This window comes from Harpegnathos saltator, unplaced genomic scaffold (genome assembly GCF_003227715.2).
Source record: "Harpegnathos saltator strain DR-91 unplaced genomic scaffold, Hsal_v8.6 scaffold1, whole genome shotgun sequence".
NCBI lineage: Eukaryota > Metazoa > Arthropoda > Insecta > Hymenoptera > Formicidae > Harpegnathos > Harpegnathos saltator.
Window position 1 is genome coordinate 960,603 of NW_020229872.1, and position 17,731 is coordinate 978,333.

The 17,731-nt window shown below is 36.4% G+C and overlaps 4 protein-coding genes and 1 long non-coding RNA gene across 11 annotated transcripts; 2 read left to right on the forward strand and 3 right to left on the reverse strand.

Moving 5' to 3' along the window:
• Window positions 1–33: 33 nt before the first annotated feature.
• Window positions 34–3,294, reverse strand: LOC105189055 (uncharacterized). The gene is made up of 5 exons (XM_019844054.2): window positions 3,253–3,294; window positions 3,073–3,184; window positions 1,390–2,681; window positions 811–1,245; window positions 34–483 (listed from the first exon to the last, which is right to left on the reverse strand). The coding sequence occupies exons 1-5, from the start codon at window positions 3,292–3,294 to the stop codon at window positions 34–36; spliced, it is 2,331 nt and encodes a 776-aa protein (XP_019699613.1).
• A 1,656-nt stretch (window positions 3,295–4,950) lies between these two features.
• On the forward strand, window positions 4,951–6,958 carry LOC105189026 (mitochondrial import inner membrane translocase subunit Tim13). 2 transcript variants are annotated; one of them, XR_003113801.1, is made up of 4 exons: window positions 4,951–5,221; window positions 5,303–5,371; window positions 5,543–5,761; window positions 6,786–6,958. XR_003113801.1 is itself a non-coding variant. In XM_011150838.3 (3 exons), the coding sequence occupies exons 1-3, from the start codon at window positions 5,117–5,119 to the stop codon at window positions 5,639–5,641; spliced, it is 273 nt and encodes a 90-aa protein (XP_011149140.1). In that variant the 5' UTR covers window positions 4,951–5,116; the 3' UTR covers window positions 5,642–5,809. The 2 variants fall into 2 exon arrangements, 1 of the variants encoding a protein (XP_011149140.1); XM_011150838.3 differs by lacking the exon at window positions 6,786–6,958 and having other exon boundaries at window positions 5,543–5,809.
• Window positions 6,959–7,568: 610 nt separating this feature from the next.
• LOC105189024 (FGFR1 oncogene partner) lies at window positions 7,569–11,768 on the reverse strand. 4 transcript variants are annotated; one of them, XM_025304267.1, is made up of 5 exons: window positions 11,593–11,768; window positions 11,372–11,425; window positions 10,737–11,006; window positions 9,879–10,659; window positions 7,569–9,707 (listed from the first exon to the last, which is right to left on the reverse strand). In XM_025304267.1, exons 1-5 carry the CDS (start codon window positions 11,680–11,682, stop codon window positions 9,475–9,477), a joined length of 1,428 nt encoding a protein of 475 aa, XP_025160052.1. In that variant the 5' UTR covers window positions 11,683–11,768; the 3' UTR covers window positions 7,569–9,474. The 4 variants fall into 4 exon arrangements, with proteins under 4 accessions (XP_025160052.1, XP_011149136.1, XP_011149135.1 ...); XM_011150834.2 differs by having other exon boundaries at window positions 11,587–11,768; XM_011150833.2 differs by having other exon boundaries at window positions 11,533–11,768.
• Window positions 11,769–12,560: 792 nt separating this feature from the next.
• Window positions 12,561–15,836, forward strand: LOC109504394 (uncharacterized). Of its 3 annotated transcripts, none has more exons than XR_002163014.2 (5): window positions 12,561–12,814; window positions 12,949–13,060; window positions 13,874–14,014; window positions 14,225–14,349; window positions 14,584–15,836. It is a non-coding gene; the product is annotated as an uncharacterized LOC109504394 (long non-coding RNA). The 3 variants fall into 3 exon arrangements; XR_002163015.2 differs by having other exon boundaries at window positions 12,561–12,714; XR_002163016.2 differs by lacking the exon at window positions 12,561–12,814 and adding an exon at window positions 12,831–12,881.
• Window positions 15,837–16,192: 356 nt separating this feature from the next.
• LOC105189023 (EEF1A lysine methyltransferase 1) lies at window positions 16,193–17,650 on the reverse strand. Its single transcript, XM_011150832.3, has 4 exons — window positions 17,220–17,650; window positions 16,987–17,134; window positions 16,677–16,886; window positions 16,193–16,590 (listed from the first exon to the last, which is right to left on the reverse strand). The coding sequence occupies exons 1-4, from the start codon at window positions 17,373–17,375 to the stop codon at window positions 16,457–16,459; spliced, it is 648 nt and encodes a 215-aa protein (XP_011149134.1). The 5' UTR covers window positions 17,376–17,650; the 3' UTR covers window positions 16,193–16,456.
• Between the last annotated feature and the right edge of the window lie 81 nt (window positions 17,651–17,731).

Below are 17,731 nucleotides of genomic sequence, written 5' to 3' on the forward strand. Positions count from 1 at the left end.
TAACGTTAAAAACATCACGTTTCACTCGAAGATTTATTGTGGGATCAGCATGTGAGCCAACGACTGCGATTTCTCGGCGAATTGCGTAAAGTGTTCCAAGGACGCTACTGTGAAGTCTTCCAGCGCGGCGCGCCATCGCTCCTCCGCGTCCTTCACGTTCAATCTCGCGTATTCGAGTTCTTCGTTGATGTAGCGCGTCTTCCAGAGATCCACGACGTGAGGTATCGCGCTTTCCGTGTCATGGGCTTTCTGATCGTTCGGCAAGACCGTGCGATACTTTTGCAGGGCGATATTCAACGCGTAGAACACGAGATGCAGCTGATTGATCGTGGTGTGCATACCTCGCCGGACCTCCATACCGTAGATCATCGTGGATCGAAATGATTGCAATCTCTCTATCAAGTGATCGATTATCGCGACGCTTACTGACACCGAGTTGCACAGCTCCAGAATTATCTGTACGCGATATATCGACACAGATGTCTGTAAAAGAGACAGAATATTTATATTTATTGTAATATTCATTACTTATTCAATATATTATTTATAAATAGAAAACAAATGTACATGTATGGATGCCGCAAACATTACAGTAAAAAAGAAATATCTAAAAGATAAAAAATATTTTTTCGGTATTATATTTATTTGAATCGATAAATATTTCTACACCGAGGAATCTTTTTTCTCAAATAAGAAAATACACTTTCTCTTAATATCAATTTTTCCACTTGATCCGTATTTTGTTTCTCCCACGTAGATTTTCACGAATAAGCTACTGTTTAAATGTATACTTTCGAGTGTGAGACTTACCTCGTTCAATTGCGTACACGTTGTTATGTCGTTCAAAGTTTCAATCACCGTCGTTACGATCTTTTTCCTACATATGTCGGGCTTTCTTTCCAATCTGAGAACGTCCGATACGTTCAATACCGTATTCACGGCTTCCTCTTTTAAATTAAGCTTCCAATATCTGCATGTGGCATATTCTTTCGCTGTTCTCTTGTTGCTGAGGGTCGAGAGGATCGCTCCGACCGACTCGAGAATAACATGCTCCACGTCAAGCGATTCTAGAGTGAAGCTTAGCCACTTGGCGGAAATCAGTTTTTCCTCACGCGGACACTTCCGTTCATCTTTTTTCGCGGAAGATTGCTTTTTACAGGTTGCTTTCGTCTCTCGTATCGCAGAAGGTGAGCCGGTCAAAGTCGCGGCTGTCTCTTCGCACGTAATTGCTTTCTTTTCGTAGGATCATAAATTGTAGCGATCGTTATGCGACACGCTCTTATCAACGACGAGCTTTGCCGCTTCATCGGCACCGCAACCACGTATCTCAGCATGTGACGTGCTGTATGCGCTATCGCACATCGGATTTTGCACAGTGCCGATACTTACCTGCGTATCAGATTTGTCGACATCGTTAAATTTTATTTCAAATTTGTCTTTATTATTATTGGATGTGCTCATGGACGATCGGTCAGCTCGGAAATTGTCGAAAGCTTTTTGCTCCAACGGTTCCATGTCGATACTGAGTTGAGAAATATTGTCCAGAGTCATATCGAGATTGTAGTCGCACGTCGGCGTAGATTCATCATACGGTTTCCATTGGTTTATCGTTGGTGTGATAAAATCATCGTCGAAGCAAGAATATACCTGAAAAAGATGATCCGATTTGTCGGATTGATTATCGGATTGATTATTTGTCGGATTTATCGCCAGCGTGGCAGGCTTGTGTTTCTTGGTCTGATCGACAGCGAGAGTGAAAGGGGGCGTTTTAAGGGAGAGAAGGACATGTTCGAGATTGTTGCCGGAAACCATTTGCAACATGTTGGATTCATTTCCGACATCGACCGTGTTTTCCACAGCTTCTTCGTTCGCTCCATCGGTACAGTTTTTCGACGCGGGCTGGGTCAGGCACTTGGCGACTTTATCGAATTCATTTTCCATCTGAAGCTCGGCCCAGCTATCGAACGTCTCACTTTCAAACTTGTCCCAGTCAGAATTGAGTACGAGCTCTCCGTCCATTACTGAAACCGCCGCATCGCTGGATTCCGATAAAATTTCTTCGCATCTCTTGCTGTCCGTGACGTAATCAGTGCATTTCTCTTGCGCCGAAGAAATATGCATGTCGCTCGTCGAAACGAAGTTCAGAGTATCGATTTTCTTCTTCTTGCAAGTGACAGATGAACCAACTGCAATCAGATCAGGAAATGCAGAACTATCTGGCTGATTAGGTACGTCACATGAAGTTAACATCGAGAAAGCGTCCTGAGTGTCGGTTCCCTCGGCTACCGACGGTTTTTCAATGTGACGTTTTAGTCGCTTCGCACGTCGGACGTTGTCCTTGCTTTTATTTCTCGGACGATTGTCCTGTCTGTTCCATTGCCGGTCGAACACTCGTTGCAGTTGTTCAACTGACAACTGAGAGACGCAGGTGGTGACTGATTTCAGCCAAACAATCGCCTGCACGAAACTTATGTCGACTTCGCACTGTCCTATAAGGCCGGTGGTTCTTTCGCAGGACGGTTGAGGCAAATTCGATGGGACGTTTAAGAAATGCTGACAACGGTAGCATTCGTTGACGGGCGCATCAGCGACGCTGCGTTTGCTCGCGTCCGCTCGGGCGAACGTGCAGTTTTCCTTTGGGGACATTTGCATCGTGCTTCTCGTGTGAAGCAGCGAAGACTCTAGAAGAAACGAGGTACAACTAAAAGTACATCGTTCCGCTTTCCATGCGAGCAACATGATATTGAATAAGAAGAGTCTTTTTATTCTAAGTATCTTCCGCGCTTGCTACTTTTCAAACTTTTAGAACAGAAAATCACAACGTTCAAATGACGAGATAATAGGTTTGTTTGCTATTGCCGAAGTAGCTGCGCTAATTCTCTATTTCTCTTTTTTCAACATATCTCTATTGTACACCTGTTTATTTTCAAATTTCGAAAATGTTAATTTCGCAGCTTAACAAAAAAGCAGAAGCTTGATGATCGAATCATGATCGATGAAAAGTGAGTTTCTACAGCCAATTTTTCGCCATTTTGACGTCATCTTGATCTTCCGGTTTACCTGGAAACCTACCTGCGTCATTCGAGTCGCGAGTACCACCGTCGAAGTTTATCACCTGTTGCAGAACCTGAACAATATTCTGCCTTTCTTTCTCGCGAGTCTGATACTCCGAGTCTCGAGATTTCTTTAAAAGTAACAATATAATCGTTTAGCTAATGCTGTGCTCAACATCAAGGTTACGAATACGCTTACCGTTACCTTGTTAGCTCGCGATGTAGCGCGTCTCTTCCCCATTTCCCTTAATCTACTTGTTGCTGATTCGCAAAACGTATTGCAACCTCGACTGCAATGATATATTAATATTTCCGATACTCAACGGATTCCTCTCGTCTCCGTATTCAGCTAAAAAACGGGTATTGTCGTTTTCTATCTAGGATAAACAGGCAAGTAGCTTCCATAATGAATATCCAACGGGCACAGAATTTGAAAATGACGAATGCTCATTGAGCGATTAGTGATTATTGGTTCTTACAGTTAGATCCTTACATTCAGACCAATAATGTTGACGAATTAACCGTCGTGTTTTCTGAACGCAGCCAACACTAAAGCGTATGCGTCCATTAGACGCTGCAAATACTTTCAAGCATCGTGTAAACCAATCACGGCTTTTCTTTTAGTGCTTCAAAGCATTTGCAACATCTCAATTCAATTCAATAGATGGCTCTGGGCAAGTTAGGTACTGCTCTGACGCCACTCTCTCGAACGTCTAATGGATTCATATCCAAAGACTGTCAGCCCTGAGTAAATTTTCGTACCGGCAAAGAGTCCCGAGGGGCCTGGAGGTAATTTAAGAGCGATGACAATACCGACTTTTAGTTATACAACCGACGAAGTACTAATAAAGACCGTCTTACAGGATTTAGCATATCAGAGAAAGAAGATACGTGTTAATTATCACAAGATGCTTCAAGGAGTCTAATTAAATATCTGCCGTGTCTGTCAGCATGGGCAATAATTTTATTGTTATTATTTGTACATACACATATATAGTATTTATTCTATGCCTACTGCAGAGCGATAGGGGAGGGGGGAGCTAATTGTGCTTCTGGCAATAAAATAATTAAGTATTCAGCACTCGATTTATATCGGAAAATTTTGTCTTTACCTCTGGGAGTCTTTAGAGAAAAATTAATTGAAAAATAAAACCGGAGTTATTAGGTTTGTTTTCTATTGCTGAACTGGCTGCACTAACTTGCACTTATTCTCTTCTTCTCTCCCTTTCACTAACTCCTACATGTATATCTATTTCTTTTTGTTCTTTTGTGTTCCCTGAGTGTATGTACACTAGTTCAACGATAAAAAAACAGACCTAATAAGTTCAAGCAATCCAAAGGCCTGTTCTGAAATCGGTTTTAGAAATATTGTTTTTAGTTATAAGGCTTACCTTAAGGCTCGTCTACAATAGCTGTAAGAGTAAGGCTGTAAGGCTGTAACGTAAGCTGTCAGCGAATGAAAATATTTCATTTCGTGTCTTGCAACCTTACAGCCTTACTCTTACAGCTAATGTAGACGAGCCTTTAAGCCAGCGGCACACGGTGCTTGTTTTCGTGCTGGCTGGTTCTTGATTGCTTGCTGGATGAAAATACTGCGTTCTGATTGGTACATTTCCGAAGATGGATGGAAATGCACCAATCAGAACGCCGTATTTTCATCCAGCAAGCAATCCAGCACGAAAACAAGCATCGTGTGCCGCTGGCTTTAATCTTATTATAACTAAAACCAAAGTTTCTGATTTCAGAACAGGCTTACAATGGCTGTGTTCCAATATTCGCTGCCAGCACTGAAAATCTATAATATACGTGACACAAACTATGTATTTTCAGTAGTGGCAATGAATTTTGGAACACAGCCAATATGCACTCATCATTATAGAATGGCGGCGGCATCGACCTTTTGAAAACGAGATTTACGACAACCTCACGTGTTACTCGTGCAGCCGGCGATGAGGTTTGGTTAGGTTAGGTCATAGGTTAGGTGTATCTCATACTTACTAATCACGGATAGCAGTTCTTTATATTTTAACATTATCGCCGCTGAAAAACGCCCCTCTGGAAATATGGAAGGAACTTCTGCGGCAAATTTAAGTGACTCGGAGAGAGAGCAGCTGATGCAGAACCTGAAGCAACAAATAGCTGTCGCTAATACCCAGGAGCTGCTAGTGGTATTGTTACACAACTTTGTCCTCTTCAGTCGTTCGACTCCCGTTTGACTGAATGTTACATATTTCTATGCGTTCTTGCAGAAAATGACGGAAAAGTGCTTCAAAAAATGCATAGTCAAGCCGGGCACATCACTGGATAGCACGGAACAGGTGAATGTTTTGTCACCAAATATAATTACAATCTTGAGCCTCTATCCGTCGTATGCCAGAGAGAATTATGATTGGTCATGATGTGTAGCTCTTGTAGATAAAGACAGTACGAATTTATAATTTTGATCGCGCTTCGATCTGCTTTAACAACTGACAACGATTTCTTTGCAGAAATGCTTAGCAATGTGCATGGACCGGTACATTGACTCTTTCAATCTTGTGTCGAGAGCGTATGGTGAGCGAATCCAAAGAGAGCGCAACAGGTTATAGATAGGAAAGTTCGAGGGAACTACGCTGTCACTTGTTACAAACAGCGTAACTTTAGCACCATTATCAAAGGATACTATAGTATATTGTACATATGCATTTACTTTTGTAAAAGCAACAAAGGTATGTCATCATCGTTTAGAATAAAGAACGAACATCTACACATTGACATTCGGGAATTTTAATACATCACATAGTAAAAAAATTACTGCACAATTGTATCATACGTGTATACATGTGTTCACATATACCTTTTCAAATTTGTACACATTATGTATACGTATGTATATATATACATATAATTGTATAACGCAACTAAATTGTAATATATGTCATTTGTCTGCAATTAAATATGCAAACGTTATCATTCATGTAATAAAACATGTGCATACATGATTCTTATTGATATTTGCAAAAGTATTCAAATGATACAGAGAATATATATATATATATATATGATACTAGAACAAGAACTAGAACAAGAATAAACATCATATAGGAATGTAAGGTAATGAAAGAACATAGACGATGAGTGCAAAAGAGAAAAATCTTTATAAAATAAATAACATATACATGAATACATATTATTACATCATACTTGAAAATCATAAATAAGTAACATAGGTGTTTTTTTGTTGTAAAACCCACAATTCCACAGTACTTTTATTTGCATTATTTATAATTATTTCATACACACTAAAAGGCACGGTATAGCTACCAATGTTTCAACGTGGTTACAAAATAATTATCTGCGATCGTGAATATCGAAGGAATACCGTAAAGCGGGTATTAATACTTTGTCCGTGAGACTTCAAACTGTAGATTATTATGAGTAGCTACAAAACTATGATTATATATGTGATGGTTACCTATATTGAGAAAATGTCGAGGTTGTCACTCCATGAAATGTGCATTAAAAACCACTGTTATATGTACATACGTTTTTTCACAATAAAATTATTTGATTGCAATATGTTACTTGCATCAGATATGCTCTCTTCTTGCAAAGAAAGAAAGAAAGAAAAACGAGGAAGTTGCGTCAAACGACAATGTGTAAAATAACAGAAGAACCAGACAAACTAACCAGACAAAAATTACGTTTCGTTTCGAGCAGTATCTTCCAAGAATGATCCTAGATATCTTTTAGATATATCTACGTTACAAATATACGCGGAGAAATCGCGATGCTAGTCAGCACCCTTTGAAGAACAGAAGAAGGAAGAGACACACAAGCAACTCTTCAACAATTCCCTTCGTTTCACAGAGTTTCTAAAATTTCATTTCGGAGGCTTTCGGTTTCAGACGGGCTTCCTGTCGCTCCGAAAATTCAAATTGATAAAAAAAGAAAAGGACACGTAGCCATTTCTACGGCAATTACAGATTAAGAGACGCACCTTAAATTATCCCTTTACAACCTATATGATGAGAGAAATACTTATCCCGTTAATATGTGCCTGCTAATGGTAACAATGCAACGAAAGTTACGACTACCTTAGTAACAATGGAATGTATGCGCTATCCTCTAGATTCTACAGAGCGTAGGAATGTTCAATGCAGTCCTGAATCCCGTTGTTTACAATAAAACGTATGCGCACTGTATCGATAATAAATGTAACCACGCTGATTGGCCAGGAACACACCTGTTTCATTTTCTTTTAATGTATATCTCGGGACAAACGGCGCGTGCGGTCCGAACTAAGCGATTCCATTACTACGATGCGTGCGTACGCGTATATTAGTATCAAAATAAGTTTCATTTATATTTCGTAATATTTACGACGTCAAATTGTGAATCTGCGAATTCGTGTGTGCGATAGAACGATATAGTAACTAAATGCAGAGTCGGCGAAGTAGTGTGTAGTAATAGTACAAAACGCCGCGGTTTGAGCATAGAAAGTAGACAGATTCTTTTGTTTTCGTCCTTTCTCTCTGTTTTTTTTTTTTAGTTTTGCTATTTTCTCATGCAGCACTCAGTAAATCGCCAGTAATATAGTATTACTTAGTGACGGAATTCCTTCGTTCGAACCATAGTTTCTAATATCGGTAATATTACAACGTAGTCTTTCTCTACCCGTTTGCTGAAAATTCTTTTGTAAAGATGGCTGGCTATACAGTTCTCTCTTGTTCTTTTTACAAAAGGATTTTGATTTGTCAAGCGTCTAGTTGATCCACCTTGAGTTGTACTTAGTTATTGCATCTTATACAGGGCACAAAATATCCATATTATTTGAACCTTTTCTTCTACTTTTTCTTTTCGATCGCGAAAAAAGTTGGATTACCCAAAAAGTAATATCCTAGTTCCTACTACGGCTTTCATTCACTACACAATCATAATTTCCTGCGAATCATGGATGCAAGAAAATATATAAGCACCTAATCTTTTTTTTCTTCTTTCATAGACAACGTTAACTCTCATAAATAACTTTAGCTTCAAACACTTAGCACCATTATGTTCGAAAAAATAATTTGATGGATTTTTTAGGCAATCCATTTCTAGACGGACGATTTCCTGATATTACAATATCATATCAGTAACTTTGTGTAAATGAGGTAATGGACAATGTTCAGTCATAAAATTAAGAACAGAAGTATTTCGATAAACACAATAGAATGCTAATAGATCGTCTACAAATAAAGAAAAAATAGAGAGAGAGAAAAAGAAAGAAGAGAAATGTGTGTAACCAAGTTACTAACAAGCAGTATCTCGTTTATGTGACACCTCTCTCTAATATTTAAATTATCGCAACACTGGTGTAATCTTTACGTTTGTAAGAATAATAATACTAAGCATACTTTTTTACATAACGTAGAAGGTATATAGCCTGTCTGAAGTCGAATAAGATAAAAGATTCAATTCAATCATCATTATCCCATAATGATATTTCCACCGAGATGTAGATAAAAATTTTTTGAAAATACTGCACATTTTATAATTGAACAATAGAACAATGTAACATGCAATTCTGTATGATTTGTATTCACCGTTCAATTTTTGTTATTATAAATATTGTGATGAACGGCGAAGGGAGAAGTACCTTTTGCATGACTCGTGAAGAAGGAAATGTTTGACAAATATATTTTCCTTATGAAATCAAATGTCGCGATGCAATAGCAAATGTTGATTAGTCATATATTGCTTTCTTCAATTGTTTGTAATATTTCTGAATATCTAGGACAAAGATTTACGCACATAATGGCCTCTTGGGTCACAGTGGCGTATCTTTTAGTGTTAAATCGAGTTCGTATGAACGTTTAGTCGAACATAGATACGTATTCTTATTATCGTGAACTTTGATCACTTGGGTGCGTTGCTTATTTTTACAAACTGTAGAAAAATATCGTCTATTGTTGAAGTATGCATTCAAACATTTACCTTCTACGTTTCTTTTTCTTATTTCTTGTTATCTTTTTTTTTTTCATTTTGCAGCGCAACTTATAAGTATTGAGCCACAGAGCTGGCAGTGCCTTTATCAGAAACCATGTTTATCAATATTCTGAGAGTTCCTGAACTCCTCACAATAATTATACAGCATACAGACATACGCGAGACGCGAGCTCTAATTGACAGGATATTAATCTCGCCGAGGATTACATGAGAAAACAATCTCCTTAGAGTTCTTACAGATAGGATCTGCGTAGTGACACGAGATTAAAAATTACATCTCTTCTATATAATCCGCGGTAATACCCGTCGTAAAGTTTGATATATTCTTATCTGTATTCATATCTTCGAGCTAAAATATATAACGGTTCTATATGCAATATAATTACGTATATAACTCATACAGGAGAAAAATATGTGCAATTGCAAGTAGTAACAGTGCCGCAGTTTCGCGTTAATTTAAGGTCGGCTTACTTACACAGGAGGTACTACTCAAGATCTCGTCCATCTCCTCGATCTCTTCGCTCAGATCCTCGGTACGGGCACTTTGAGTCTTGTCCTCCTTCTTCGTTCGCGGATTGACAGAGCTGTCCATCTTGTCCGGCTCCTTCGAGGGGCTCTGTTCATTCGCGCTGCCGGACGCAGATGACACAAAGTCTTCTTCGTAGTTGTCTATACCGTCCGTAGCTGTAAAGACTTCGTTTTAGTGTTCTATCTTTAAAGACTCACTTTAATGCTCCTACGGAATTTGTAAATGCCACGAGGTATCGTGAAAAATAAGCGTGTAGATATTATTATTACAAAATATATTATCATACATCACACATATGTTGTATAAAATATTCTGGCAATACTTACCAAGACCGATATCCATTAACTCCTTCAGATCGTTAATGTTGGCTTTTTTTCCATTCAACGGAGGCAAGTCACCGAATATAGAGCTAGCCTTTTGATTTATAGCTGGCAGGTCTTTTAAAAAAGTCTCGGCTTTGTTCATTGTACTAACATTCTTCCGCTCGCCGTCGACGATGATCTCGTCGAAATATATAGTCTTTCCAAAGTTGTCTCCTGCATTGACTGGCTTCTTGTTTTGCGCGTGTGTGTGTACATTATTGCCTATACTTAACTCCAAACTATTTATACTGTTTTGCTTACTTATATCTTTGCTTTGATTTGTTTGCGCGCCCATCACTATGGAATCGTCGAACTTAATTAGGGACTCGGATTTGTTTAACGGACTCGATTGATTGGACGTAGTGACTGTGTTGATCTCCTGCGCCTTCGTCGTCGTGCATGTAGAAGTTTTATCAAAATTCACATTATTGTTTCTGTTACTTTCAATTCCGTCATTGTCCATTGTGTTCTCCCTGAGAAAGGATTGCTGCTTATCACAATCTGACATGTCCGTTATAATATCGCTAGTTGGTGGATCTTTGCACTTCTTGTCTGTTATTGTCACATTTATTGGAACTTTCGGGCTCTGCTCGGAAATGCTCTCCAACTTCTCGGTGGAGTCATTGTCATTGGATGATGATACGGACTCATTGTGTATTATTTTGGGCACGGATACCTCAAATGTCGCGTTCGCAAAGTTTGTCGAGGCGTCGTCTGTGTCATCGTGTCTGTTACTACTTTTACTCTGAAAGGAGAAAATATTTGATGAAATAAAATATTTACAAACTGTGCCCTTAATCTATCCATAATTTAAGTCAATACCTTCTGTGTACTATTGAAGGCACCATTGATGCTGTTCTTGAGAATCTCTCCAAGTAATGGCTCGGTTGAATCGATACCTAACTCTTCGCACAGCTTATTTCTCCCTACATAATTGTATTCCTTCCCAAAGTATGTCTCAGGATCATATACAGATATAGTACAGTCGAGACCAAAATATTCTAGGAACTCCCTAACCAAGCAAAACAATAATTTTCCTTCTGAATTGGACAGGTACTGCTTTACAGTTTTGTTTAGAAGCGGTTCAGGATTCTGAAACATTCATTTTGAAATTATAAAATTACATATTACAGCCTTGTACAGATCTGTGTTCTCTAATTTTATACAGAGAAAATTCTTGAACACAATTTGCATTAATCTCTCCTCACAAAGTTGTGTTGAACATACAATATTAAAAAAAGGGGGTGAAAAAGAATAACACTGTTTTATAACTTCTTTGTGAAATAAGTACCATGTACAGTACAGTAGAGAGAGCTCGCCTTACTTATATAAAGAGACCAGCGTTAATTTTATATGCATGAGGAGCCGATACAACTGGTTGAACACAAAGAATTGTAAACAAGAGGTTTTCTTTTTGTGCTTTATTGCGGCACGCTTGAGCGGCTTAAACGACCTACCATCACTGAATCTTGTTCTTCGAGAGCCAGGAACACGCTCGCCCTGAGTTCCGCCTGCGAACATCAGACAAGAGAGCTCTGAGAAAGCGTGTGAGAACGAAAGCCCGCGAATTTATTTGTACCCGTTTTTCAACTGTTCCCCGAAAACACATCTAACCTACGAGGGTAAAGACTCGCATCGTTTTCTTTTTTTGCGACTTATCCCCATGACGCACCCGTACTTTAGCGAGGACACCGTTGTTCTCCAGGGTTTGCACCACCAGGTCCCGTAATTCCGTGTCCTCTTCCATCGAGATGTTCCCGTCTATCATGATTACAAATAAAAAATGCTCCAGCGTACACTCAAGAGATGTAAATATTTACGCTTTCCATCGCGTGTCTCCTTTTCGCGGATGCGACATCATATAGGGACTTTCCTTGCCTGCAATCTGGAGACTTTCGTCCCGCGAATTCTGTTTCTGTTTGCGATCGATCTGAGAAACCGCGAATATTCAATTTCAAGGAACTTTTCGTCCCGTTCTGCCAGATAAATTGATTAAAATAATTCCACCATCTATATTTATTTGTATGTCAGCTTTTTATAATTCTTTTCAATGGAAATTAACTAATATTTAAGGACATCGTGATTGGAAAAAATATCACTGGGAGATTTTAAAATTTTCACAATTCGATATATATTGACTCTTCTTTCTTGTATTATTTAACTGCGTACATAGTTTTGCGATACAAAATAAAACTTTAAGTTAACAATTTGTATAGTTATCAAGAAGTATCCATATAAATCTGGTTAAAAAAGTATAAGGCTGCGTTCAGAAGAACAAAATGATCAGTGAGCGCTTAGTGATTCTCGCTCCTGATTGGCAAATACTTCTGAGTCTATGTAGAATCTAAAAGAATGCTCCAGTCACAGACAATAATCATTAGGCGCTCACTGATCATTTTGTTTTACTGAACGCAGCTAATATCAGAACACTGGATATCTGTATATGTCGCACATGCTTTACCGGATTATTTTTCAAATGTAATTTTTCTTTTCCTTTCCTATATTATATCATATTTCCTATATATTGTATTAAATAAGATTTAAGATTGTTTGATAGATGTTTTTAATAGTTTTTTTATATGTGTCAAATAATTGTCACAAAAACACGTCATAGGGCCGTATTCATAGTTCGGTCTTATATTTAAGATCGTCTTAAGTTCATCTTCAGATGCTGTATAGATCATTTCATTGGCTACAGAATATCTGAACGTGAACTCAAGACGGTCTTAAATATAAGATCCGACTATGAATATAGCTCATAGACTTTGAGGATATATTCTTAGATAATTGCACAAAAAATGTAAAAACATTTTTAATTCTCAATTCCACCATTTTAAAACATGCACATTCATTTCGGTTCATCATCAATTTAGCAAACGGATAAAACTTGTATTTCTAATGTAATGTTAACCTCAAAATTGCTCATTTTTCTATTCTGATATTGTGATATTTCTATTCTATTTTAATGTGAATGCTTTATATTTTATACATGTAAAGTGTTGTTATTTTTATTGTAATTCTTGTTTTTTTACAGTGATATAAGAAGAGCGGAACTGTGTACAAAGAGGATACAGAGCAAAGTTGCTCAGTTAAGGTTTGGTCCTGGAGCTACAGTTCCTTTGTCCACTTCCAGAACACAGAGCAAAGTAAATAAAAAATCAATCAGATATTTGTATTCCCAGTAAACAATTTTTGCGCAGACTGACGTCAGATTAGCAACAGGATCTGTGAAATTGACGCAGGACCTGTCGATAGATTCATAGACATCTGCGTCCCCAGACTGCTGTTACCTTTCTGTCGACAGTTTGCTAACAACTCTGTGCAAAATCTGCTTTTGCAAGTTTAGCTATTTGGGTTTTACCCTGCTTTCAAAAGTAATTTCAAAGGTCTGACTAGCATGAATAATTCCATATCTGTATCAAACATGCTATATGTATTTTACTCACAGTGTAAGAATGTGAATGACAACAAAATAAAAGATAGAATAACACCCAGATAGCAAGGTGACATCAAATGATGTTTTAAGGACATTCATTTTAACCAATAGAACATCATGGTGCTACCTGAATCATATGAATATGTTTCATACAGATACGAAATGTTTGATACAAATATGAAATTATTAGCGCTAGTCAGACTCTTGAAATTACATTACATCTGAGTGTTTACAATAATATTTTTGAACTGATTGAAAAATATATATAGAAATATTAGTATAACATTTTTAATCAGTTCAGAAATATAATGATAAACACTTAAATGTAATGATTTTAAAGCCTAAATAACATTTTATATATATATATAGAGCATTCTATATTTGTATTACATGGTATGCTTGAAATTTATTTTTCTTTCATTCATTTCATATTCATAATATAATAATTGACTAATGGCAATATAAATAATATATTTCCAAAATTGCACAGAAGATTTAACAGCTCAGTTAACATTATTTTTAGATACGATAAATTACCCTTCTACAAGCACTTCAATTCGAGAAGTACACGGCATGCGTGGACTAAATTCACTAGAAAATAATATAAACAATAAAGAAAATTTAGAAAAGCAATCGATAGATTCGGAGCACATATTTTGTTGTGGTAAATTTTATTTTATTTACATCAGTAGTAAATATAATGCAGAACAAAAGATTATTATTTGAATTACTGTAATAGTTTAATTCATTAATGTTAATGGCTTGATTTTTTATCTCTGTTGTTTGGAAAAATGTCGGCGAGGATATTTTTCAAAATTTATGACACTTGAACGTAAACTTAACCGGATTATTCATTTACTGGAAAATTCAAAAGAAGTACAACATAATGTACAACGACAGATTCTCTTTATTACCGAATTTTCCTCTCACTCACTCATGGTGGAAGAAGTAGAAAATTTCAATAACCTTTTGAAAGATGATAACGTTCGGCGACAATTTGTACGTATATCAGTTATTTGCTAATTATTAACACGAATATGCATTATAATTAATAATGCATTATAATTAATAATTAATAACAATAATATGTAATAATAATATGCTGTACATGAAGTGAAAGCTTTTGAATATATATCATTTGAATATATGATTTTGAATATATATGAACATTTGAATATATATGGACATTTGAATATATATGAATATATATGATTTGAAATATATTTGTTACAGATTGAGAAAATGTCACAAATAGGCGGAGAAACTGTAGCCAAAAATGTAAGACATATAATGTCGCAAACTATTGGCTACGAAGTTGCGCAGACATATACGTGGATAGGATAAAAACAAAGTTATCTTTAAAAAAATCAAAACTTTCGGAGTCAATAATTGGTATTAAATGTTATTCAATATTATCAGACAGCACCAATGTCCAAAAGCGGGACATAAGACGTTTTTAAGATGTCTAAAAGACATTTTAAAAACGTTTTATGTCCCAGTTTCGGACATTGTGCTGTCTGGAACTTTTTGCCATTATGTTCTTTGTCGTAGAACTGTACTAATGGCTCCTGCTCACAGGACACGATAACACACTGTCGCGCGGCGGAAGTTCGTGCGATAGTCAAACAATATGCTACTTTCCGTAATAACTTTCTAGGTCTTACGGAAAAGCGGCACGTTGATTAGCTATCACACGAACTTTCGCCGCGCGGCAAGCGTTGCCGCGTCCTGTAGGTAGGAGCTTAGAACAGGACGTTTACTACCTGCAAAAATGTAGGAAGCTGAATTTCTAAAAGATTTTCTTTTGAAAATTCAGTTTACCCTGGCTGCACCAGAGGGTGTTAGGACTGTTGCTCTTAAGTGACAAAGTCCGCTCTAGTGATATTTTTTGAAAATATGTTAATGAATGCTCGAACTGTTTCCTCTTTTGTAAATAAAAAGAGGAAATACCTGAGAAATCTGTAAATTTTTATGGAGTTTGTTTTATAAAATTTTGATAAGCATTTTATGAAATTTTCTTTCTCGCTCGATAAATTTCAAATATATCTCTATTTCATTTCAAATGTAACGATTACTAGTTTAGCTACAAAGAACAAACCTATGTATGTAACATATGTATGTAATGTACCGAATGTATATAATATCAAAATATTATAGGAGAAAGACCAATTTTTCTATAATATATTCAGATTGTTTCGGGAACTACGAGTACGTTTACATGGCAACTTAAAGCTGGTTTAGTATCAATCGTAATTTGCAAATTTTCTATCTAATTGGTATAATTCTTGTAGATCTAAAAATACTTTCCAATTAAATGCAAAAATTCATTAACTACGGTTGTTATTTAACCGGCTTTAGACTGTCGTGTAAACTTATTCTGTTTTCTGCTATTAATTTAGATGTAAAAGATTAATTTCATGTCATAAAATATTTGTATATAGACTATGTTATTATCTTTGTAACTATTATTTTAAAGATGCATAATACAACAATATAGTGTGTGATGCATAAATCAACGATGTAGAAATATGCAAGAATGGTTGCGACGGTCTGGTGACAGGATGAGAGCTTTATTAAAAAAATAAATATACTGTATCCTGTAAATTGTTTTATTATTATATATCTCTTATAATTATTCAAATTAAATGTGATATTTCAGAAGATTTAATCAACTTAATTTATCATTCTTTAAATGCATTATATATATATATATATAACAATATTATGCAATTAAGGTGTAATTAAATTAAAAATTAAATTGGTAGTCTTGAGAAATATCACAACTAAAATTAAAATTTAGTAGTAATATAGATGACTTTAGTCAAACTGACTAAAAGTTGACTTATAATCGCCATAACATTGACTGAACGTTGACTTATAGTCGCCTAAAAGTCGACTTCTAAGTCGACTTATTGGTTGACTTATGGCCGACTACAGTCGAGTCATTTGTTGACTATTTGTCGACTACAAATTGGCATTCAGTCTGACTTTAAAGTCAACTTTAGACTTCTTCTGCCGACTGACAGTCAACTAATAGTCGACTTGGTGCTATGTGGATAGACACAAAAATATATCTTTGTTAGATATGATTTAAAATATTATTTGCTTACTCCAGAGCTTTATCAAAATCAAAGTTTGAATAACAATAAAATTCGTTTGCCAGATTGTTTCTGTGACCTGGTATAAAATCACATTTTTTGACATTTAACAATCTCTCTGCTAACTTTGCCATAATAGCTCCTGCATAGAAAACATTAATTTTTATGTTAACAAACAATTAGTAAATACACAGAAAAATTATTGTAAAAATATAATTTTACATATACCTGTGCACAGCACAATGTTTCCCTTTGTCAAAAACTTTATTGTTACTGCTGTCTTAGTCAAACACTCATCTGAAAGAAATGGTGGATCTGCTATGACCAAGTCAAACTGACTAGACATGTCCCTGGGTATATCCAAAGGAAATTTGTAGTCATACCATATGAAATCTGTGCCGAATATCTTAAAACGACTGTCATATTCGAATAGTTTAACTGTAATCAAGCAGCAATTATATATTTATTGCAAGAAACAAAATTAGTCAGTATCTAGACTTTAAAATTCAAGTATATTGTACAAATATTATAGTCATACCTTCCCTTTCATCAGATTCCTCCTTTAGTTTACTATAGAGTGTTGGACACGAAATCAAAGCAATTTTTCCATTCTTTGGTGTCAAATCTAAGGCACCTTTGACAAATGCCTCTATCGTCCTGTCATCATACCAAAATTGGCTCAATTGCTACAACATTAATTACAAATTTTTTTCTTCATAATGTGCGAAATTTCCACGTTGCGTTAACGTGTTTATATTATCACTGACTCACCCAATCTTCATCAAAGATAAAACTTGTTATCTGATTTTCCTCGGATATAGGTGTCAAAAAACCCCCCTGTTCCTCTTTCTCCTCCAGAAATTCTGCCAATGCGGCAAGCGTGTCTAAACTTAAACGTGGTCGATCATCATCGCTATCGCTCATCATTTAAATAATAACTCAACTAGGATGTATACAAGTGATCTATCTGCGGAGATCGAGCCCAAGAGATAAAAATAATCGTAGTATATCAATCGACGAATCGATTGATTCCCAAGATCCGGATAATTACCACCGAAATTACCACTACTGCTAATCGCTCTAGTAAATTAATTATTCGTTAATCACATGCATATGTCTTATTTCGAGACGAATGATGCGTTGCATCTCGCGGTTATCAAGGCCAATGAAAATCAGCCGGTATCAACATGCCGACTTCCTCGCGACTAGCAGATCAGCTGTTCTGAACGAACCCTAGACCAATCCGAATTGCACAAGTTTAGTGATAGTTTGCTATATTTTAT

What these genes read in the sequence shown, in the direction of transcription:
- LOC105189055 (XM_019844054.2), bottom strand. Translation starts at nt 3,294, where the DNA reads ATGGGGAAGAGACGCGCTACATCGCGAGCTAACAAGGTAACG. An exon ending in CGCGAGCTAACAAGGTAACG is followed by an intron (nt 3,185 to 3,252) that starts GTAAGCGTATTC and finishes TTACTTTTAAAG; the next exon opens with AAATCTCGAGACTCGGAGTA. An exon ending in CGTGTACGCAATTGAACGAG is followed by an intron (nt 484 to 810) that starts GTAAGTCTCACA and finishes TCTCTTTTACAG; the next exon opens with ACATCTGTGTCGATATATCG.
- LOC105189024 (XM_011150833.2), bottom strand. Translation starts at nt 11,682, where the DNA reads ATGATAGACGGGAACATCTCGATGGAAGAGGACACGGAATTACGGGAC. An exon ending in CCTTCAATAGTACACAGAAG is followed by an intron (nt 10,660 to 10,736) that starts GTATTGACTTAA and finishes TTCTCCTTTCAG; the next exon opens with AGTAAAAGTAGTAACAGACA. An exon ending in GTTAATGGATATCGGTCTTG is followed by an intron (nt 9,708 to 9,878) that starts GTAAGTATTGCC and finishes AAGTCTTTACAG; the next exon opens with CTACGGACGGTATAGACAAC.
- LOC105189023 (XM_011150832.3), bottom strand. Translation starts at nt 17,375, where the DNA reads ATGATGAGCGATAGCGATGATGATCGACCACGTTTAAGTTTAGACACG. An exon ending in TTATCTTTGATGAAGATTGG is followed by an intron (nt 17,135 to 17,219) that starts GTGAGTCAGTGA and finishes TTAATGTTGTAG; the next exon opens with CAATTGAGCCAATTTTGGTA. An exon ending in AAACATTGTGCTGTGCACAG is followed by an intron (nt 16,591 to 16,676) that starts GTATATGTAAAA and finishes TTTTCTATGCAG; the next exon opens with GAGCTATTATGGCAAAGTTA.
- LOC105189026 (XM_011150838.3), top strand. Translation starts at nt 5,117, where the DNA reads ATGGAAGGAACTTCTGCGGCAAATTTAAGTGACTCGGAGAGAGAGCAG. An exon ending in ATACCCAGGAGCTGCTAGTG is followed by an intron (nt 5,222 to 5,302) that starts GTATTGTTACAC and finishes GCGTTCTTGCAG; the next exon opens with AAAATGACGGAAAAGTGCTT. An exon ending in CACTGGATAGCACGGAACAG is followed by an intron (nt 5,372 to 5,542) that starts GTGAATGTTTTG and finishes ATTTCTTTGCAG; the next exon opens with AAATGCTTAGCAATGTGCAT.